General features: G+C 40.1%; 1 protein-coding gene across 2 annotated transcripts; it reads right to left on the reverse strand.

The window, feature by feature from the left end:
* Positions 1–623: 623 nt before the first annotated feature.
* On the reverse strand, positions 624–22,954 carry arhgef9a (Cdc42 guanine nucleotide exchange factor (GEF) 9a). 2 transcript variants are annotated; one of them, XM_029628058.2, is made up of 11 exons: positions 22,837–22,954; positions 17,380–17,559; positions 16,884–16,973; positions 9,967–10,191; positions 6,561–6,740; positions 6,038–6,270; positions 5,577–5,706; positions 4,725–4,856; positions 3,070–3,313; positions 2,922–2,990; positions 624–2,818 (listed from the first exon to the last, which is right to left on the reverse strand). In XM_029628058.2, exons 1-11 carry the CDS (start codon positions 22,855–22,857, stop codon positions 2,649–2,651), a joined length of 1,674 nt encoding a protein of 557 aa, XP_029483918.1. In that variant the 5' UTR covers positions 22,858–22,954; the 3' UTR covers positions 624–2,648. The 2 variants fall into 2 exon arrangements, with proteins under 2 accessions (XP_029483918.1, XP_029483920.1); XM_029628060.2 differs by lacking the exon at positions 16,884–16,973.
* Positions 22,955–24,705: the final 1,751 nt, after the last annotated feature.

Raw genomic sequence — 24,705 nt, forward strand, 5'->3', positions numbered from 1 at the left:
GAAAGTCTGTGTTGCCCAGCAACAGCCCCAAAACATCACTGCTCTAGAGGAGATCTGCATGGAGGAATGGGCCAAAATACCAGCAACAGTGTGTGAAAACCTTGTGAAGACTTACAGAAAACGTTTGATCTCTGTCATTGCCAACAAAGGGTATATAACAAAGTATTGAGATAAACTTTTGTTATTGACCAAATACTTATTTTCCACCATAATTTGCAAATAAATTCATTAAAAATCCTACAATGTGATTTTCTGGAGATTTTTTTATCTCATTTTGTCTGTCATAGTTGAAGTGTACCTATGATAAATTACAGGCCTCTCTCATCTTTTTAAGTGGGAGAACCTGCACAATTGGTGGCTGACTAAATACTTTTTTTGCCCCACTGTATGTGAATAAGGTATTTCCGTTTTGTTTTTAATAAATACATTTGCAAACATTTCTAAAAACCTATCTTCGCTTTGTCATTATGGGGTATTGTGTGTAGACTGTAGAGGATTTTTATTTTATTTAATACATTTAGAATAAGGCTGTAACGTAACAAAATGTGGAAAAAGTCAAGGGGTCTGAATTCTTTCCGAAGGCACTGTATGTGCAATAGACAATAAATTGATGTCTTTACACATTAATGGTAATTCTTTAATAGTATATCTTATACATGACTTCTCTTACAGGTTGGTGTGCTTCATTAGTCTGTTGGTACATTAAGAAGGAAAGATAAGGAGATATGGTGATTATTTGAGGAAAAAGTAAACAAACACCTGGCAGAGAGAAATTAATTTAGATCATCTTGGTGGTTATCCCTCTCATTAGAATTTGTTAATGCACATCTATTAACACCTAACAGGGTACTGCACAACTTAAATTATTAAGAAGGAAACAATCATGTTAACGCATTTTGATTTATTCCAAGCCATAGTCACAAAATTAATGATAAATCATCCATAATTATCAATAAAACCAAAAATGAAATTAAACAACTTATCAATTCAGATATTTAAGCATTTGTTTTCATTAGAAAATGCACTTTTTAAAATAAATGTATGAATGTTCCATATCAGTTCATCAAGAGAAAATGCCTTAATATTTAAAGTGTTTTTTTTCCTTCAATATTACTGCACACTTTCATATTGCGCTTTTATACTGTATCTAATGCAATGTATTAAATCCTAGTTGATTTTTTAGGCATATAAATAAATATCCTTTTAAAAATTGTTTTCACCCTGAATACAAATATAGATAACAAGCTTGACCACCAGCATTTCCTTTGCATTTTTCATGTGAAATTCTGGTATAACTTTGTTGTTGAAGTAGCCATCATAATGCCTAAAAAAAACACACTGGAATCCCCCTGAAATGTTCCCCATCTTCTGCTTCATCTAAGCCTGGTGGCAGCGCAAGCGAAGGATTTAACCTGCAATGACAGGCGTAAAATCAGTCATGTCATAACATTGTGCTGGCACTATGAAAGCCACCACAGGAAAAAGACTACCAAGATGTTTTAACTGTAGTTTGGCTACCTTAAAGTGGTATTCTTTCACTATCAAGAATGAATATCACATGAAAATAAAGCCAATGAATAGGGGTTTAACCATGGTCATTTATGGAACTATCGGCAAATAATTTTATGGTAGGCCTTTTTATTTCTGAAACTTATGCGATCACAATCTTCGTTAAATGACTTGGGTGGTTGAAAGGCATTCGTGCAGACTCTTCTACCTGATGAAATCACAGATGGATCTTAGGTAAGTGCAACTATAACCACATATTATTCTACAATGACTGAGGTGCCCGGTGGAAAAGAAAGCACTATGCAATGATAGCTGAATATAGCCTACTGTAATATCATGTCTCAAACTACCATCCTGGTTTTGTAAAATCAGTGTGAATGACTATTTAAGAGAACACCACGAGATGATATTCCTATCAGACTTAAGTACCTACATGTAATAAAAATATATACAACATATATACCCTGTCAACAATATAAGATGTATTGGAATGAGTCACACTGAAGTTGATGATGCGGATTCTCTTTTCCCTTTGACCCATAAGAATATAATTGCACAATAAATACCTACAATGGACTTCATCATGCATTTTAAATTAACAAAAATAAAATGGAAATAAATACTCAAAAACAATACAAGACTGATGAATCTGGCCAGCATTTTACTTGAAAAAAAAAAAGGAAAAAAAAAACTCATAAAATGCCCATTAAGGTCACAGTGAACTGTAGGACACAACCAGATTTGGCATAAAGATCAATGTATGACTAGTGCTTCCTCAGTTTTAAATGTGGACACAAATGTTCTGTTAGTTTTTCCTTTAAACTCACGGTTCCCTTTTCCATTGTCCAAGGATTAGTAGAGGTCACAAAAATATTCTCACAGATCAAGAGATAGGAAGGTGTTTTGGTTTCTCTCAGGTTCCAAAGGTGTGGTCATTCGCTGTGGTAGTTCTGTTGGTAGTTGTCATTGCAGTCATACAGGTAAAGTGATTACAACAGTACAGTCATCAATGAGATGCTCACAAGCTAAATGTTTGACAATCCAAATACTCGTGTTCAGCTTTCCCTTAAGAGTCACAATTGAAATACAATGGTGCTTCTCAAAAAAATAAGGTGGTCTTTCTAAAATATATCTCTTCTCTATTTCCTAAAGGGAGTTAACCTGCTGAAGCTCTGCCAGAAGGGAGACTTGCACCTTTCAGGTTCAGGGAATTCAAATTCTGATTGTTCCATGCCGTCTCCTACCAAGTACTGTCCTGGATTCATGGGGTCCATAGGAGGGGGGTATCCAGGGGGCACAGATCTATGGCCTACACATGGGAGGAGAAATATATTAAGGAGGAGAGAGATGCACTATAGATGGACTAAAAACAAAAACTGTTAGTTAACTCATTTGGGAAAGTGTGCATTTACCTTTTTGTTTGGTCATTCTTCGCACTGTCATCGCTGCTTGTCGCTTCTGATACTCTGATATCTCAAACCCTGAAAAATATAAATAATTGTCATATTCATTCACCATTTGAATTTGTTGTACAAATGAACATTTCTTTCACATACACACCTATTTTTTCATCCTCTTGCACCATCTTGCGTTCCTCATGAAAAGCTTTTAGCCAGCGAAGTTTCTCCTCCAGCTTCTTGGCCAGGAAGATGTGGATCTCGTCGGAGTCCTTATTACTCAGCTTGAACGCATTCTTCACACTCACATTGAAGTCATCATCTCGCCCATCCACAGCATCAACTAAATTGTACCTGTCCATATCCATGCGGCCCTTGTAGTACAGGATGTCTCGTCGTATTAAGTCCTGAGGGAAAAGTAAGGGAGTGAGGAGTGGAAGGGAAAAATTAAGTAGAGAGTGGATTCTAATTTACTTTGAATTATCTACACCAGTGCTTTGAACAATAGTGAGGCACTGCGAAACCCAGGTGACAGACAGATAGGAAATGAAAAGGATTGAATTCCTGGCAGCCAGGAAGAAATAAGTAAATTTTTACTAATTGCAGCCTATCAATTTCCCTGTGATAGACAGGGTTCCATGCAATCACCCTGATGAATAATGCACTTTGCTGTAAACAGCTGCTCCTGATTCCAGGTGTCCCATCCCCATTAGTGATGTTTCTGCTGCATACTATATATTCCTGTCCCCTCAGAGAGCTTGTGTCACACATGTCCCAGCGGTAGCAGTAAACTCAGAGACACAACAGCCCTGTGTACTGTACTGTAAGCTTCCTCTAGCTCCCCTTTGGACATGATGGCCTTATGTTACAACACTGTTGTCATCCACCTCAGGAGCAGGAATCAATCACAGTGCTGAGGGGATGGAGATAAAAGGTAAGACCTCACAGACAAGCAGGAACGAATCTCCATCCAGTTCTGTTACAACAAGTACCACAGGGTCAATTTTCAGGAGCTGAATTAAAGATGTGTTCCTGACCATTTTAATTTCAAACTACAAATTGCACTGTGACAATATATCACACAGAATTTCCCTCACTGTGATGTTTGTGAGCTACCCACCACATTTGAATGACAGCTTTTACGAAGACTCATACTAATCGGCCTAATTCATGGGATTGATTGTGGGTTTAAGAGTTAAACACTTCATGAATTGAGAATTTTCTTAGCATGACCTTTGAGAATCTCTCAACACATGTTGAGCTATTGGAAGCATTTCAGAACTTCGTAAATTTCTCTTTTTTTCTTGAGATGCTTATTTTTTTAAACAATTTAAGTTTTGTGTATATGACTCAAGTTTTGTCAGAATTGGGGAGTAAAGAGGAATTGCTGTCATAAAAACTACTATCAAACAAGCCTGTTCGGCCATAAAAACGGCTGTTATAATGTCCTAAGCTGTGTCTTTGTCACCACAGTGGTGAGGCTAAGCATTTTCTCATACAAGCCGGTGACTTTCTGTTTCACACAATAAATCATTACCCCTTAGGTACATTCATCTGGTGACTTGACTCTTTCAAGCAGTGGCCTTCATTTGCCTTGAACCTGGGAGTGTAACTAAGGGTACAAACACACGTACTGATTTTGCTGCCATGTTTTATTCACAAACAAACTGACCGGTTGATCACATTCTAAACAAATTCATGCCAACTCTGTCTGCAAAAGAGAGGGGTTACATAGGCAATATGTATACCTGGGAGTGTCAAGACTGGTTCGTTCTGATCAATTAAATAGCATTTGTGACCCAGATGTGTCCACCTTACCTTTTTACACAGAACCATCTGATGGTCGAACAGGAAGAAGACCCTGGTCTGACTCCGCCCATATGGCTGGTAGATCCAAGACATCTCCCCAGTGTAGACCAGCTCTGTACTCCTGTCTAGAATATCATCCCCCTGCACAGAGAAATACAAGATGGTTAGATCTTTAAACAGGATCAATAACACAGTCTGTGATACATAGTCAAGAAAACGGAATCCTTTTATGCTTATGACGTTAGAAAAGTGACTGATAAGATAATGACTAGTAAGACAGGCTTCCTCTGTTTAAGACAGGCTTCCGCTTCCTCAAATACATAGACGGTGACAAAGTAGAACTCTGGTGGGTTTGATTTTTTTTTTTTACTTGACATAATTACAGTACCTCAGTGATTGTGCAACTCTGGAAAAACTCTTCAACTAGGTCAGAGTGGCCTGCTAATGCTAGCTCTCTCACATTGAATACAGGCTCGAGTCTAGCAACACAGATCCTTACACTTCCTTTTCTCACTCCTGATTAACTTCATCCCGATGAAACGGAGTGCTTCAAAATGCACCGCATCTGACAGTCTGTTTTCTTATTTTATCAAAAGAGTACATACTCCAAAAGGAGCAATTGATATACTTTCCTTTGGAAGAAACAACTTCTTGCCTCTAAACCTTCATAGAAGGTCTACGTGACAGCTTATCAAAATATTTGCATTGTAAAATACATTGTGTTTCAAACTTTGACCAAAACAAGCTAGTAGCAAAGGAGTGAGTTGACAGAGCCAAATCATTAACTAAAAACGGCTTGTTGTATGTGTTTTCCACAGTACTTGTTAGTTCCTCAGCCATGTCACCCTGTCTCAGTCCTACCTCCCAGTCCAGCACAGACGCCTGCCACTGTGCTATCTTGTCAATGTTTTCTAGGCGACGCTTCCTCTCGTTAATCTGCTGAGTGACGTTCCGCATGACAGCCAGCGCTGCAGCGACGTAACGGTAGTCACTACGAGAGGGGAGGAGACACAATGTTATAGTGGGGGTGACCAAGTAGGAGGAATAGGTCAACAAAAGAACTGTATAGTCAGGCATGCATACCGTGCCACATCTCTATCACAGCTTCACTGCACAAAACAACAATACTTTAAGTTTAGCATCCACGTCTAGGATCCTCACATATTAATGAAAGATCCTCAAGTCTCATACTGGCCAATTAACCTGAGAGCAAAAAATACCAATCATTCCAGCAGGATCTTTATCAGTAGAAACAATGCTTCATCATGACACAGAGGTCAATGTAAATATTTGATGTGACATTGAGACTAAGGGACAGGTACCTGTGCTCCTGGACAGTGTACTTGAGAAGCTCTGCCAGCTGCAGAGGGTACTTGCAGATCTTCTGGACAGGCGTGAGCAGGAAGCCATCAATGGCGATGTCAATCATCTGCTGCACCAGGCGACACGCCTCAAAGAAATGCTGATAGCGGCCATCCTTCATCAGCCGAGAGAGCTCCATGCAGGCATCCACGTGGTTGTTGCAGTACTCTGAGTAGATCCAAAAGCCATCTTGCTGCAACAGATAAACGTGTACACAGTATGTTTGAAATGCTGAAACGAGCTGAATTTTCTTTTCTTTTTTGGAGTTAACAAAATAGTGAGGGTGCACTACTGCCTTAAAATACCATTGAAATTAATAACCAAAGGGAACTCTGAAATGCCCCATCATCAAGGTTCTCAGAAGTATGAAAAATGATGAGAATCCAATGGCCATGTAGATATGAGACACAAGGTTAACTCAAACCTATTGAGGGATTACATTTCAAAAACACTTGAAATCCTGAGAGATACAAAAATGCTTACATGCTCTAGGAAGCAGGGACCTATTTCACTGAGATGAGGTTCTTCTGTATTGTACTGCTTCTCCAGGTCTCTGACAAAGCCCATTTGAAACCTGTAGATATCTTCAATGTTCCCAAATATGACCCTCAACTGGTCATCATTGAACATGTCTCTTCTTTTTTTACATTGCCGGAAGTAACCCTGAGGCAACAAAGAAAAACAAATGGTTTTGATCCAATATTATGCATTTCAAATGATAGTATTTCATTGATGTTGCATGACATCTTATATAATTTTTTCTTTACTGCAGGGTGTCATGTAAAAATCTTCCCAGCATGAAATAGTTCCCAATCGTTGTGATTGTAACGTCATATAAAATTTCTCCCAACGTGAAAATATTCCCAGTTCAATAATTGCACGTGGATGGCGGAGCTAGGCGGATATTTATTTTGCCCCCTCCCGTAAGCGCCCAAGTCTTTACACTGGCAACATATCTCTCCTCACATCAACATTCAGCACTTAGACGCGTGAGTCTGGGTGTATATATGCCGACCTCACGCCTCAACAAGCTTCTGATTGGTCAGTGTCAATACTCCTGGCCACCATTGAATGACAGATCTGTGAGAATGCGCATTTGCTTCACACAGAACAGTTTTTCGAGGTCAAGACAGGGTGAGAGAAACATCTGCACGAGCTCAGCCATCCACATAAAGATCTGCGCGTGCAATTATTGAACTGGGAACTATTTCACACTGGGAATATTTGTACATGACACAGGGCATTCAAACAGTTTTGTCTGAGTTTAAAAAAGGCATCAGTGCCAATGACTGAATCATAATCATTGTTTATTCCCTGTTTAATTTCCCATCGAATTTATTTTTCTAACCACATTTTTCCCAGATTAGATCTAGAGGGAAATAAAAGGCAGGGAAGATGGCTACAGCTCTATAAGCAAGAGTCTCAGTTATGTAACTCATCCCCTCTGTGGGAGCTCATTTCTCCAATAACATTTCAAGTCATTCATGAAAAATCATATAGTTTCACACTTAAGGGACCCATCACGCTTCAATAGGCATTCCCAGTCACCTAGACATTACGATTTGCCATGTGATGTTGCTTACACAATTTATATTTTCTCTGCGTCATTTTGGGGGTTTCGAAGCACATTGTGATTATGTAATATTTATGTGGGAACAGAGGGAAAACTGATGAAAAACGTCTGATTGGGTAACAGCTTTTTGAGTACTTTTTCATGTCCTCTCCTGGGTGTGTTGTTTGACGGAGACAGGTGGTGCGTGAAGAGATGGAGTGCTTGTTTCTATATATGCTGGGGAAGAGTGGTGTGGGATGGGAGGGATGCTATTTCTGAGCCCACAACCAGCACTTACGGGTCAGCCATCGCTTCTAATCTCTCACTAAAACACTGTAGCATGTCACTACTCTTTAGAACATAATTGACTGAAGTTTGCCTTTAGACACATTTTGTTCCTAGTCCATGGAAAGCACTGTACTGCATAATCTAAATCTGCACAAGAGCTGTTATAGCACTGTGGAAATATTGGATATACAGTTTATTGGGTACTTAGATAAATACACTTTTTTTCATGCCCATTTAATATTTCATATTGGATAATCACTAATAATCTGTCTTCTCTTGCTATGAATAGTGGTTGGGTAATGGCCTAAAACAAGGTAATTGTCTAAAACAGAGATAGGCAACTCGAGACGTCATTAAAACAACTGCACTCCCCTCCCCAACACATTTTTTTTCTTCACATGACCCTCCCTTTGTACTGTAAAATGTTTTGCACATCCTCCCCCCTCAAAATGTACTCAACAATTATGATTACCACCATAAATAACCATAACTCTAGCAACCGTTGTATTTATACATGAAGTTATCGCCACTTTCGCATGGTTTTGTGGCACAGTCAGTTTATTGTCAGGGCAACGCTCCAGAAGGTTAAGGGTTCGCAGACAACGACCAAAAAATAGACAACAACAAAAATGACTCTCGTTACACTACGTTCAGAATCGGCTGCAGACAATGATCAGCTAGGGGGAAATTCGTTTCACATTTTATGATATTTATAAATTATATAAAATAGATGCAACGAATTTTCCACCAACAGGTTTCTGTGCCAATGCACCACACACAACCAATAAGCAATGCATAACCGCATACCGACTTGGAACGCTTATCATCATGGTTTCAGCATTCGGGGGGAAAAAATCTCAGATTGTATAGTGCCCCTGTCACGCCCTGACCTTAGAGAGCCATTTTATTTCTCTATTTGGTTAGGTCAGGGTGTGATGTGGGGTGGGGCATTCTATTTTGAAAACTTGAAAACAAGTGAGTACATTGGATTGTGGTGTTGTAGGCTAGACTTGGTAGGATAATTTTATTGCCCCTAAACAAGATCAATTGTTTTAGATAGATTTAAATAATTTTATGTGTGGTATGATTGATAGTTAACCTATTGCAGATCTGGACAAACGATCCAACAACCACTATTGTCACTATCGATAGAGGGCAGGATAGACAGTTGACTGGTAGACTATATTGATCTGTTGTATAGTAAGCGTGTGGAAAAGCATAGTGCATAAAGGTGTCTGGATACTAAGTTCAGTTTGCTCCTAGCAGAACTCAACTAGGTGAAGTGAACATCTGTGCCTCGCATATTCCCATAAAAGAACGCTTGAAAATAAAAAAACGGCAATAGGACTGTTTGTCCCTCTTAAGATGCCATAGCCAGTATACACACCTCAAAATATCCGGAATTAATCTAAGATAACTCAAGAAACTGTCATTTATTTTGTTTTTGCAGAGGTCTTTTTTTTTTTTTTTTTTTGACATCTGCAGTATTTCCTAAGTGAAAAAATGTGCATGAAAACAGGTTGTCTTTCATTGAATGACAACAAACACTTAATTGAGGAATCCCTACTATTGACCAATCACCGATGAAGGGGCGTAAAACCCTTGCCGAAGACCAAAACAAACAAAAATGTCTAAAATATTTTGCCCCCAACAAAATGTCACTTAGGGGCCCCAAAAGACTAGGGCTGGCCCTGATTGCATGTAAGATGTTTTATTGTTACATACACCGGAGATGTGCAGTGAAGTGTGTTGTTTTACAGGGTGAGCCATAGTAGTACGGCACCCCTGGAGCAAATTAGGGTTACGTGCCTCAAAGGAACATCAACAGATTTTTCACCTTGTTGGCTCGGGTATTCGAATCAGCGAGCGCCCTTTCATTTACTAGCCCAACACTAGGTTATATGGATACGTAGACCCGTGACCCACTGTGGCCCCTCATGACATTTTCAGATTTTTTGTGGCCCCCACCCCACGCCCATCCATAGTCTATAACTTCTGCTTCACATATGCCCTTCTGTCTTTGGAAGATCTCTAGCCAGCCAAGCCTACCTCACATATGTCCTTCAGGTGTTTGATGTAGTGACGCTCTGTGCTCATGATCTCGTTGATTACATTGGCCCTCATCTGGTCTCTGTTCTGGACGGTTTGGCCCAGGCAAAGACAGTCGCTGCTGCTGGGGCTGGCCTCCGCATGCCCGTTCTGGACCTCACTGGGGCTGGGGCTAGCCCCCTCAACTGTCTCTACCGTCGTGCTCTCCTCCTGGTTCACCCACAGCTGAGGACGGCAGAACACAACATGTCAGCCTGGACAAATAAACAGTAGCATCAACAATCAGGGTTCGGGTTGTAAGTGATCTAAAATATTTTTTAAATACAAAACAACAACACCATATTAATTCCAATGTCACGGGGCCTTTTCTCCCTATTCAAATAAATTTTCAATGCCACTTCTTCAGTTTAAATTGAACAATGTGTATCATAATTAGATTTGTCAAAAACGCGTTAAAAAAGTACAGAAATATCCATATCAGGCCTTCATTCCTCTGATGCACCCTTAAAATAGGTACCTGTTCAAAAAACATTGTAATTTATCTTGAATTCTAACGAAGCCTTTACATTGAGAGTTGGGTTGGGAATTGCCAGGGACCTCACTATAGGTCTGCTGTAGAGGGACAAGAGAGAGCCATGATAACGAGTTTTAATTATGGAAATACAAGTGCTGAAGACAAATTAGCTCCCTATTTAAAAAGAAGATGGAGAACAAGCTATGAAGGAAAAATACTGGAGTTTGATGCAGGTACAGCAAACTATCGCAAAAGTAATTTTGCAATATTGTCAAAGCGATACATTGTCAAAAATAATATTGCGATATGTAACTGTATCGATGGAATAGGTTGAGCTAAAGCAACAGTATGCATCAAAACTAGAAAAAGAAACAAGCATGAAATTGCAGGTTAGGCTGAGTACATCACTGTGACTGCACAATAGAGCTTTAAGCATGAGCGCTCACAAGATGTAAGGCAGTGACACAGGGAATTTAAAACAGAGCTTTGCTACTAATAAATGGGACAGTTGATAGACTGCACTGCACAATCCCTGTGTTTCAACTGTGGCTCCTGACAGTCTGTTTCCAGGAATGTTCAAATTGACAGTGTTGGGGAGTAGTGAATTACATGTAGTTCAATTAGTAATTTACCTACATTTTGCAGTATCTTGGTGGAAGTTGAACTCAATAGAAATCTTGGTAGTGTTTTCAGGAGTTAATTACTTTTTTGCCATGTAGCGGTGTAGAAAACTACTGGAACAACACAACATTTTTTTCTAACCAAAAAAATAAGGGTGAAGTAGACAACCATTTCCTTTCTTTTTCAGTATCAGACCTGCCAAATTCTCACTTGAAACAGAGTTTTTGTGTTTAATTGGTAGCTTGGTAAACTATATTTTCAGAGTAGCTTCCCCAACACTGCAAATTGATAGGGATATAACCTTAACATGCTATAACTTAATATAATGAACAATATGGGTCCACACAAGTTTAAACTTCTCAGTCTCAAAATGAGCAGTAGCCAATTAAAATAATCTACATATAATGAACAATATGGGTCCACACAAGTTTAAACTTCTCAGTCTCAAAATGAGCAGTAGCCAATTAAAATAATGTACGTGGTTGCACTTGATACAACGCTAAATGTATAGCTGGTCCCATAACATAACCTGCCACATTTAGCACGATGCTAACCTGACCAGCAGGCCAGTGATTATTTCCTGTAACAAATTCCGCATCAGCCTATCAAAGATCTTATACTTTATATCCACCAACCAATGGCATTTCTTAAAATAGGTCAACTTGGCCACCAGGGGGATATTTTAAACCTCCAAATTCAAGGTTTACTTATGTTCCACTTAGTATGTCACAATTGTAGTGTGCCAATATTGCATGGTGCTGATTTTCCGCTATATGACCAAATGTCATGTTTTTCACACACATCCATGTGCTTTTACGGGAAAAAGATAAAGGAGGTCTATACAACATTTACGTTTAACATACAACTTTTTTTTAAATTTGAAGAGCCTTATGGTCTTGTCAAATAGCTGTCATGTACCTGTATTATTATTGCTGCCAGGTAGCATATACCAGTGAACTGTGAATCTGCAGGATACGGTAACAGTGGGTTTGAGGCCCCCTTGTGTCTCACAAAGATGCAGCTGTTGGAACAAAAAATCTCAAATATGGACTGATCAGACCAGATTTCCATTGGTCTAATGTCTCTTATTCTTATTGGTGTCCTTTAGTAGTGGTTTCTTTACAGCAATTTGACCATGAAGGCCTGATTCATCCAGTATCCTCTGAACAGTTGATGTTGAGATGTGTCTGTTACTTGAACTCTGTGAAGCGTTTTTTTGGGCTGCAACCTAAGGTGCAGTTAACTAATGAACTTATCCTCTGCAGCAGAAGTAACTAGCCTAGTGGTTAGAGTGTTGGGCCAGTAACCTGAAACGTTGCTGGATCGAATCCCTGAGCTGACAAGGCGGAAATCTGTTGTTCTGCCCCTGAACGAAGCAGTTAGCCCACTATTCCCTGAAGATGTTGATTAAGGCAGCCTCCGCACCTCTCTGATTCAGAGGGGTTGGGTTAAACGCGGAAGACACATTTCAGTTAAAGGCATTCAGTTGTACAACTGACTAGGTATCCACCTTTCCTAACTCTGGGTCTTCCTTTCCTGTGGCGGTCCTCATGAGAGCCAGGTTCATCATTGCGCTTGATGGTTTTTGCGACTGCACTTGAAGAAACATTCAAAGTTCTTGAATTTTGACTTTCATGGCTTAAAGTAATGATGGACTGTTGTTTCTCTTTGCTTACTTGAGCTCTTCTTGTCATAATATGGACTTGGTCTTTTACCAAATAGGGCTATCTTCTGTATACCACCCCAACCTTGTCACAAGACAACTGATTGGCACAAATGCATTAAGAAGGAAAGAAATTCCACAATTCCACAACAAGGCACACCTGTTAATTGAAATGCATTCCAGGTGAAAACCTCATGAAGCTGGTTGAGAGAATGCCAAGAGTGTGCAAAGCTGTCATCAAGGCAAAGGGTGGCAATGTTGATGAATGTCAAATAAAAAAATATATTTTCATTTTTGTAACACTTTTTTGGTTACTACATGAGTCCATGTGTTATTTTTAAGTTTTGATGTCTTCACTATTATTCATCTACAATGTAGAAAATAGTTTTAAAAAATAGTAAAAATAAACCCCGGAATGAGTAGGTGTGTCCAAACTCTTGACTGGTTATCCAATCATTGCATCCACACTGGTTCTATTTGTGACGCTTGATGCACTGCAAGTCCTGCCTCTCCCATCTCAGTCTGGTCAGCATGTTAGCGCCTGGCTACGCGTACTCTCGTTGACGCGCGCGCAAGCAGTATGGGTGCAATGATTGAATAACATGTATGTGCACATTTATTTTGCAACGGGTGGTGTGGTTAGCATGTATGTCTGGCAGGTTATCCTATGGGAAAAGCTAACATGTAGCGTTGTATCACATGCAACTACGTCAACAATTTCAATTGGCTGATGGGCATTTTGAGAACTTTTTCTAATGTTCGCAAGTATGGACGCGATAAATATATACCATATAGTTCTGTACATGAACAGTTTGCTTATATTCACATCGAACCCCAATATCAGGAGCCACTAGAACAGGTGACCCTGGGACCCCCATCATACGATTTTTGTTCACATGTTTTGTCTTATCAGGTGAATGATAATGGCAAGGAGAAGTAATCAACATTTTAAAATTAATAGATTTGGTAGATAGTTTTTTATTGTTTTGACCTCCCCACATTATAATATACAAACGGTCAAGAAATAACATCGTATTACAAAAGGGATAAAACCATGAAACAATTAACATGATGTCCTTCTACGCAGTATTCATTGTTTGATTAAAATCTGATACCTCCTAGTTGAGGGAGTTCGAGGAGTTGTGAGCGCATTAGTGCATTGGTTGCTTGAAGGCATCTCAAGGAATGAACTGTCACTTTGTGTAATCCTCAAAGGGAACTAATTTTAGCAACCTTGCCAGAGGACACGGGGTAGGTAGCTGACTCCTAATAAACATCTACACAATCATGATGTTTTTCAGGAAAAATACACATTACAAAGCCAGCCATGATGCAACTGTATTGTTAATGGGCACATTTCCCTCTAGGATATGAAGGTACTATTTTCCCATAGAATTAGCTTATAATTTCTTGTCACATAAATAAAATCAAACACAAACTCTAGCAATCACTGAGTAAGATGAGATCAGTTAGTAGATTCAGTCAAATAAAAAAAAGATGAGGTTGAAGCATTTACTCATTTACTTAGAGTTTAGCTCAATTGTAATGACAGATAGTGGGGTCCGAAATGATTGACACCCTTGATAAAGATGAGCAATAATGACAGTATAAAATAAATAATTCAAATATTGTATGTTAATAGAATTGGGAAATTATATTATTTTATACAAGTACAATTGCTCAGAGAAAGATCATACCCCCAAGACATGGTAAAAACCTAAGTTATTGGTAATTGTGAGAGGTTACCATGTCTTGGAGGAAAACTACATATACAAAAGTATGTGGACACCCCTTCAAATGAGTGGATTCGGCTATTTCAGGCACACCTGTTGCTAACAGGATTATAAAATTGAGCACACAGCCATACAATCTCCATAGACAATAATAGGCATTAGAATGACCTTACTGAAGAGCTCAGTGACTTTCAAAGTGGCACTGTCATAGGATGCCACCTTTCCAACAAGTCAGTTCGTCAAATGTCTGCACTGCTAGAGCTGCCCCAGTCAACTGTAGGTGCTGTTATTGTGAAGTGGAAACGTCTAGGATCAACAACGGCTTAGCTGCGAAGTGGTAGGCCACACAAGCTCACAGAACGGGACCACCAAGTGCTGAAGAGAGTAGCGTGTGAAAATTGTCTGTCCTCAATTGCAACACTCACTACAGAGTTCCCAACTGCCTCTGGAAGCAACGTCAGCACAAGAACTGTTCGTCTGGAGCTTAACAAAATGGGTTTCCGTGGCAAAGCAACCGCACACAAGCCTAAGATCACCATGCGCAATGCCAAGCGTCAGCTGGAGTGGTGTAAAGCTCAAAGCCATTGGAAACACTCTCTCTGGAGTGATTAATCACACTTCACCATCTGGCAGTCCGACAGAGGAATCTGGGTACGGTGGATGCCAAGAGAACACTACCTGCCCCAATACATAGTGCCAACTGTAAAGTTTGGTGGAGGAGGAATGAAGGGAAATCTTGTGAAGGGAAATCATAATGCTACAGCATACAATGACATTCTAGACAATTCTATGCTTCCAACTTTGTGGCAACAGTTTGGGGAATGCCCTTTCCTGCTTCAGCATGACAATGCCCCGGTACACAAAGCAAGGTCCATACAGAAATGGTTTGTTGAGATCGGTGTGGAAGAACTTGACTGACCTCCACAGAGCCCTGACCTGAACCCCATCGAACACCTTTGCGACTGCGAGCCAAGCCTAATTGCCCAACATCAGTGCTCGACCTCAGTAATGCCCTTGTAGCTGAATGGAAGCAAGTCCCTGCAGCAATGTTCCAACATCTAGTGGAAAGCTGTTAAGCGTGGAGGCTGTTATAGCAGTAAAGGGGGGACCAACTCCATATTAATGCCCATGATTTTGGAACGAGATGTTTGATGAGCAGGTGTCCACATACTTTTGGTCATGTAATATTATATTCTTATTTACAGTAAAACTGACTCCAAAATGACACAATACATTATTAATCATTCATTTCGATTGGACACAAAATAATCTGAAACACAACCAAAACAAACTGCAAATGCATCTAATAAGTTGTAGAGTCACAAGCTTGATGTAATCATTGTGTGCTAGGAATACGGGACCAAATACTAAACGTTTGACTACATTATTTATAAGAATCTTTAGGGGTGTCAATAATTCTTACCCCTACCTTTTTGAGAAAAAACAATACTTGTTAAACAAAATATATTTCTCTGAACAATTGTATTAGTATAGCTCAATATTTGAATTATTTATTTCATACAGTCATTATTGCTTATCTTGATCAAGGGTGTCAATCATTTTGGACCCTACTGTATTTGACTGTTTGTTTGCAAATATGAGGTAGTTGTGGTCATTAAACCTATATCTATATTACAAACACTAGACCCAACCATAACATACATAGAGTCATGGGACCCTTCTGAGATTGATTTTAAATATGCATGTGGCCATACAGAATTCACATATGGCCTGTGCTGTAAGTAATCTTTTCCAGACATCAGGTCTCAGTGCTTGATGGTTCTGTGTACACAGTATATCTCAGCCTGAGTACATTGTCCACGGGTGTCTATTTAGAGCCCACTCTCTCTGTTTCCTTGGACCAGTGGACAAAAGCTGCATGGTCAATTTATAGGATGGGCACAATAATCCAGAAATGCTCTTAAGATTTTAGAAAATGTATGTTCCTGAAAATAACTTCCAACATGACAACAAATCCGGTAACATAAAATAACCATTAAATAGCTTTTATTTGAGTCACTCATCAAGCCTTGTTCGTTTTATCCACCTGTTTGATATGCCCTGTCCTCTGCTAAAAGGTTGGTCATACATGTTTCATCATTCAAATCTGAGATGAATCAGTGCCTCATTGCTCGCTTTTCAGTTGAGTGAGAGTGCAGAGAGTGAGTTAAAGAGAGTAAGTGAGAGTGAGAAAGAGAGTGTTGTTTGAGATACTATAGTTTGACCGTAATGCTATTACAAGCTTGACACTTGAAGCATGGTGTTGTCTGCAAATGGAAGCAGTAGTATAAAGCGACAGGATGTTAGATATGGGGTGGTCCAATGTGCAGTGAGATGCTAGTTAAAACAGTTGCTTTGAAATACTTGCTGAAACTATTAAACGCACCTTGGTAGTTGTGTTTTGGAACCTTGGAGCTGCTATAGGGTTGATATAGAAAACCTGTTTTGTTTGAGGTTGTGGTGGGTGGGGTTCAACCTTTGGAGAGAAAAACATGACATACCTCGTTCAGACTCATTTTTACAGTTGGCAGATGGAGAAGGCTAGTAGTGATAATCCCGCAATGTAATAACTCCTCACTTTTCTGAAGTCTTCTTGTTTTCACAGTATTTCAATTGGAGACTAGTAAATATTTTTAGTTCCTGTGAGATTAGCATGGCATAATCATATTTTGATCTATATCAAAATATCATCATCATCACCCAAGCCTAAAATATCTGCCCTCAAAACAGGGCAGTGAATCAACGATAATTATCAATGATAAGGCAATGGCAAAGGATAATCCATCGGAGCATTGAGAATAGGTGGTAAACCCTAGTGTACTTGTTGAGGGGCAAGACACGGTGCAGTAGAGAATGAGAAAATCTTTGATGGCTCCACTCACCCTCACAAAGCTGGCTGGGAACCATCCTTCTTCATCATCAATCTGTCCCCACCACCAGTCCTTATTTGATGCATCGAGGACCTTGATGACATCCCCTGCCTTAAATGCCAACTCCCTGTCGGCCATGGTGACATGATCCCATACTGCCTCAGCGCTGACGATGGATCCTCCACTGATCAACTGTTGGTGAGGGGTGAGGGGAGAGAGGGGTTGAGGTAGGGGAGAGGAGAGAAGGGAAGTGAGAGAGAAGAGGGGAAATGGGGGATTGGGGTGAGAGTGGGTAGAGGGAAAAGGTGAAGGAAGGGAGTGAGAGGAGTAGTGGTGAGGGAGAGAAGAGAGGACGGTAAGGGCTCATTAGTACTTTTACAAGGGCAGGAGGGCACTCAAGTCTTGGTGACAATATCTGAGTTTCAAACCAATTTATCTACTTATTCCTTTTTTTAAAGTATTATTATTATATATATTTTTAAAAAATATATATATATATATATATTTTATTTTTTATTTTTATACAAATGACCAGTATTATAAAGAGTTACACATCTTTGATTCAGTGAAATGACTCTAACACATGAGGTGTTATAATCAATGCCAAAGTGATAAGCAATGGTGGTGTGGGGGCTGTGCTTTGGCAAAGTGGGTGTGGTTATATCCTTCCTGTTTGGCCCTGTCCGGGGGTATCATCGGATGGGGCCACAGTGTCTCCTGACCCCTCCTGTCTCAGCCTCCAGTATTTATGCTGCAGTAGTTTATGTGTCGGGGGCTAGGGTCAGTTTGTTATATCTGGAGTACTTCTCCTGTCTTATCCAGTGTCCTGAGTGAATTTAAGTATGCTCTCTCTAATTCTCTCTTTCTTTCTCTCTCTCTCGGAGGACCTGAGCCCTAGGACCATGCCTCAGGACTACCTGGCATGATGACTCCATGCTGTCCCCAGTCCACCTGGCCGTGCTGCTATTCCAGTTTCAACTGTTCTGCCTGTGATTATTATTATTTGACCATGCTGGTCATTTATGAACATCTTGGCCATGTTCTGTTATAATCTCCACCCAGCAGAGCGAGAAGAGGATTGGCCACCCCTCATAGCCTGGTTCCTCTCTAGGTTTCGGCCTTTCTAGGGACTTTTTCCTAGCCACCGTGCTTCTACACCTGCATTGCTTGCTGTTTGGGGTTTTAGGCTGGGTTTCTGTACAGCACTTTGAGATATCAGCTGATGTATGAAGGGCTATAAAAATAAATTTGATTTGGATGACAACTGCCTTGCTCAGGGGTAGACCGACAGATTTTTACTACATCAACTCAGGGATTCAATCCAGCAACCTTTTGGTAACTGACCCAACGCTCTAACCACTAGGCTACCTGCCATTCCATGTAGACACCCCAGTTTCGATCCCCCAAAGACCTCATACCATAAATTGACACTGGTCTCTAAAATATGATTAAGTATAACATCCAGTAGTGGGTAGAGATGACTCAAGGATGATACCCTAACAGACACATGCATATTTTTTATTTCACCTTTATTTAACCAGGTAGGCCAGTTAAGAACAAGTTCTCATTTACAACTGCGACCTGGCCAAGATAAAGCAAAGCACTGCGACAAAAAACCACACAGAGTTACACATAGTATAAACAAAAGTTCAGTCAATAACACAATAGAAAAATATATATACAGTGTGTGCAAATGGAGTAAGGAGGTAAGGCAATAAATAGGCCATAGTAGTGAAGTAATTACAATTTAGCAAATTAACACAAGTGATAGATGTGCAGATGATGATGTGCAAGTAGAAATACTGGTGTGCAAAAGAGCAAAAAAAGTCAATAAAAACAATATGGAGATGAGGTAGGTAGTTGGGTGGGCTATTTACAGATGGGTTATGTACAGCTGCAGCAATCAGTAAACTGCTCAGATTGATGATGCTTAAAGTTAGTGAGGGAGATATAAGTCTCCAACTTCAGCGATTTTTGAAATTTGTTACAGTCATTGGCAGCAGAGAACTGGGAAGAAAGCTGGCCAAAGTGGGTGTTGGCTTTGGGGATGACCAGTGAGATATACCTACTGGAGCGCGTGCTACGGGTGGGTGTTGTTATGGTGACCAGTGAGCTGAGATAAGGCAGAGCTTTACCTAGCAAAGACTTACAGATGACATTGAGCCAGTGGGTCTGGCGATGAATATGTAGCGAGGGCCAGCCGACGAGAGCATACAGGTCGCAGTGGTGGGTGGTATATGGGGCTTTGGTGACAAAACGGATGGCACTGTGATAGACGGGTGGCACTGTGGGGTGGCAGGGTAGCCTAGTGGTTAGAGAGTTGGACTAGTAACCGGAAGGTTGCAAGTTCAAACCCCCAAGCTGACAAGGTACATTGAAAATAAGAATTTGTTCTTAACTGACTTGCCTAGTTAAAGAAAGGTAAAATAAAAAAGACTGCATCCAGTTTGCTGAGTAGAGTGTTGGAGGCTGTTTTGTAAATGACATCGCCGAAGTTGAGGATCGGTAGGATAGTCAGTTTTACAAGGGTATGTTTACCAGCGTGAGTGAAGGAGGCTTTGTTACGAAATAGGTGCCGATTCTAGAATAAATTAGGGATTGGAGATGCTTAATATGAGTCTGGAAGGAGAGTTTACAGTCTAGCCAGACACCTAGGTATTTGTAGTTGTCCCCATACTCTAAGTCAGAACCGTCCAGAGTAGTGATGCTAGTCTGTCTGCTCACCCTCAGAGAATACCTCCTTCTACAGATTATCAATCTCAATCTGGGGTTTAGACATTAAAGTGGGGAAAACTAAAACTGTCCCAAAAAATAAATGAAGTCTCATGAAGAGGAATGATTGCATTTATATTTTCCCATCTGTATTGCCATTGTAAAAGCCAGGTCAAACAAAATAAATTCACAGTTTGACAACCCTATTAATTGCATCACCCACAGGGATTTAAATATTACACTTTTGCCACTTTTTGTCTAGCCCCTCCCTCTCACGAAATGGCCCTAGATTTGTGGACAAATTCTGTAATTGGCCTTATTATGTCTAAAACAGATTTACTGTACATAAAACACTTTTCCTCTGTGTAAAAGTCAATGTTACATAAAATGATCAGTAGTACATTGTTCAGTCACACTACTACAAAAAGCAGTTAAATAAGGCCAAAAGGAGTAATATACCATCTTCTTCCAAATATTTTCTTGACTCAACATTTAACATTAAAGTGTAAAAACCTGAATATGAACATAAACTATTGCTAACCTATTGCTCTAAAGAGCTTTGTGTATGTAGTTGGCTGGAGTGTGGTGGAGGCTATAGGGATCAGGAGAACCATACTGAAACAGGGTGCAGATTGGTAGATGCTACATTGGTGCCGTGACCCAGAGTACACAGCTGAGCTGCACTATCGGCTGGCCGATAAATCCCTAAATCATATCCGCTCTGTTTGGAGTGACTGTTTTTCTCATAATCCAAAACAAACTTTGGCATAATTTATATTTTACTCAACAGCGTTTCTCTAATATATTATGTAGAGAAAAACTCTAATTGACCTACCCTCCATTCACACTTTAATGTCATGATCTATTCCAGGCCAAATGACTTTATGTATGAACATAATTAACATTTCTTTAAACAAAGATTTATGGAATAGACCACAGGTCTATAGACCACAGGTGCCCTGCATATGAGCTCCACCTCCAATCCTAATAACATGAGTGAATGAAAAAAAGGTGATATCTCAAACTATGAGAGATACAACAGTTTGAAAACAGACAGTAATCCCTCACAGTTATATACTAATTAACAAGTCAACATGTCCCCTGATAAGTGTCAAGAGAGCTCGCTCTCCACTATAACTCACATGCTCAAGAACAGAAAGGGGTATTTTTAGCTCCACATGCATCTCCATGTGAATGCACCCCTGCCTGCATTAAATATGCACACCCGTTTTGATATGACAACCTGTATTTGGCTTCCTCATAATACAATTAATGAATAACCCTGTCTTTTTAAAATAATATCTGCATAGGCGTACTGACAGTAATACTGTTATTACACTAGAGCAGAGCATTCCCCTTTTGCAATACAGCTTTTTTTTAATCTCCTGTGAGACTCGATGCATCACCATTTATTTAACTGTGATCCTGTGATATGAACAGCACTGTAAGCAGTCAATACAACAGGGAGGTCTTTGCATTAAGTTGCAAACAAACACACACACACCAAAAACATGCTGTTACATTCATAGCATCTGTAGAATTGTCACTATGAAAACGCAAACTGTATTATATTAGTTCTACATAAAAAAAGAATATCCACATAACCATTCGTCATACTATTTAGGCCTACCAATTCGCATAAACTAAAAGCAATGTTTCGAGATATCCTATAGGCTACGTCATAAAATACAACATTATGAGGCACCATGGGGCCTACTGTGAGGTAGGCCTACAGTAGAAGCATGGAAGTATATACATAAAAAACACTTCAATATCAATGTAAAACCATTACAAAACGGGTCAATATTTAAACACTAAACACTACATTCGATAATACATTATATTATTAGGCTACTGGATAGCTCGTTTACAGTAGGCTAGGTGATGCTGTTTTTGCATTGTGCCCAGTAGCTCTGAGACCCAAATGGCATGGTCAGTAGTTTACAAAACGCAATCTACAGCCTGGAGAATACAGTTATTCTATTTAATTATATTATTTTAGCGCATGTGAGTCGCATCTTTTCAATCCTACCAGATCAAGAAGATTATGTGATAAGACTATATTTATTTCAAACGAGCACCATATTGCCAACGCCAAGTAATCAACAGAACAGGATTTTACTGAAAAACATTGCCTCTCCCACATCGCATGCATAGATGTGTTTTACAACATGCCAATAAAATACATTTACAACGAGAGAACGCCGAGACAAGGAACAATTCCTAACAATCTTATAACACCGATCTGGCGCCCGCGACTGCCATATGCCACTGATGGCCGACATGCTAAATAAAATGTAAACCACAAACAAGATATGGTAATATAGAATATACCAGCGCCATTCATATCGTGATGAGGCCATGTTGAAGCCCCGTGTGTACTTCCATAAGAACACGCATTCACTCCCACTTCCTCGCCTCCACTGCACGCCGTGCGTACTTTAGTGCAGGCTGTGATTATCCATACGCGCACTGAGGCACAGTATCAGCAACCACCAACCACACAAACAAAAGCATCGCATACGATAATTACGACCATGCAAATTATCATTTTCATATCCAAGGTCATAATGTAGAGCATGAGCTCTGCAACATTTAATCGGTTAAGGTGCATATTGCTGTACACCAACATTTTGTGACTGTTCATAATTATATCCAAACGCAAGGAAACATTTCTGGTATAATCTCTAGCTACCTCCTCTTTCACATAATATTGTATTCATACGTATAACTCTCTTACAGAATCATCATCCTCACCATCATCATCCTCATCATCATCAGAGTCTGCACCGTTAGTTCCCCTTCCACTCTGACACCCGTAGTCCGCTAGTTTCCTGATTTGCCGACTTGAATGCCGTTTTTCATTAGGAGTAGGGGTCTTTGCATGCACTAAAATTGTGATGGTAACGTAGGCACTGTAGAACGCTACTGCTGCAACTCTCCCTGCGTAGCGGGGAGCAAAAACCTGGGCGGTGCTTCGTGCATAGAGGAACAAACCACAGGCACTCATTGGGGGCTCATTATGGTTCCTATCTATGCTTCAAACTGGGAGTCCTAACCTCGTGATGCTTGCTCATCAAAATATAGTTAAAATCACGGACCAGAAATATTAAATCATAATAAGAGGAACATAGACACTGTATGGGGGTTATATTGGCCTGTGCCAGTTGGCAATACAAATGTCGTAATTTCATTATATGCCTAGGCTACTGTAATCACTGATAATAGTAATAAAAATAGGCAGGTTTTTGTAAAGAGAAATATTGACATCCACCCACGTGGACCATTCTACACAAATCAAATAGTAACAGAGGTCTTAACAGTAGGATAACTACTTTGTAATTTATCTCAGTAGAGATTAATCTCTCCTCTTGGCTCCTGTGCACCTGTCACTCCAAATCCCCATGCACTCTGAGCTCGATTGTTCACTGGCCCCATCGCTGTCACTCCTGTAGCTCTCTCTCACAAGCATGATGAGAGAAGTGCATAGTTGCACTATCAGCCTTGGGTCTCAGACTTCCACCAACACAAACATCAGGGGGAAAAACTCACAGAACTCATAAGGATAAAGAAGAATAGAATTGAACAATAATTCAAATAAGACATATGAAAGCAACACAACACAGGATGAGGAGAAAACATGCTTTGGGCTAATAGCACAAGTGGATGAGGATGTTCCAACACCCATACAGATGATTTTGAGGGGTCATAACAAAACCAGGTGGACCATACACTGAGTCCTCATGGGGGAGATTCCGGGAGACCAGAGGTAACAAAGCACTGGCCTGGCCGGTTGTGTGGTCTTATCATTGCCAGCAGGTAGAGAGGAGTGGTTACCCTCACTGCCTCAAAGGCAAGCACAATGGCTTTGAATCTGAAGCCAACAATAACTGGGAGCTTGTGTGGAGAGATGAGGAAAAGGTTGACATGGGCTGACTTTAAGAAAAGCTCAGATATACAAGTATTTAGTCCACACAAACAAAGTTAAGTCCACAGACAAGACCTCTCTGACACTGGCAGTCAACAGCTTTTTGTTGGCAGCTACTTGAAAGCAAGGGGAAAAGCATCATGTTGTTTTGACCTCAATGCTAGGCTGCTGTCTGTCTTTGCGGCTCATCTGAGGATAGGAAACGTTTCATATTAGAATCAGAGGAGTCTCCGCTGCCCTCAGATGACAATGTGCCTGTACCTTTCAAACGAGAGAATCTCATTATCTGGAACCTGATACATTCACTTCACTGAGGCTCAGTGACAACGACAGCTCAGAAGTAAAAAAAAACATGTCACTGTTTAAAAAGGAAACAAACATCATTAGTGAGAAGATCTTGCTATTTTTACTCTCCCATGATGATAGAATATGCTGTTAGAATAAGCTTTCAAATGATACTGTGCAACGGAAAAAGGAGGTGGGGTAGAGGGGTACTGTAGAAATCCAGTGAAATCTAAAACCAGGGAGACTGCAGCATTAGAGTGGGGCTAAACCACTGCAGTGGGAAATCTACATACTTCTACTACAGCTTTGTAGTGGATGCACTGCGCTGCAGTGACCCAGCCTTGGCCCACGTACACCTCAAATAGTCTCACAGTCCAGTTCACATTTGTATTTCGTTCACTTGTTAATGTTCA

This window comes from Oncorhynchus nerka, linkage group LG22, assembly GCF_034236695.1.
Source record: "Oncorhynchus nerka isolate Pitt River linkage group LG22, Oner_Uvic_2.0, whole genome shotgun sequence".
NCBI lineage: Eukaryota > Metazoa > Chordata > Actinopteri > Salmoniformes > Salmonidae > Oncorhynchus > Oncorhynchus nerka.

Excerpts from the sequence above, each read along its gene's own strand:
- arhgef9a (XM_029628058.2), bottom strand. The coding sequence starts at position 22,857 with ATGATGATGAGGATGATGATG. Across the intron at positions 17,560-22,836 it reads TGATGATGAGGATGATGATG|TTGATCAGTGGAGGATCCAT; the intron begins GTGAGGATGATG and ends CCTCACCAACAG. Across the intron at positions 3,314-4,724 it reads AGATGGTTCTGTGTAAAAAG|GACTTAATACGACGAGACAT; the intron begins GTAAGGTGGACA and ends CTTTTCCCTCAG.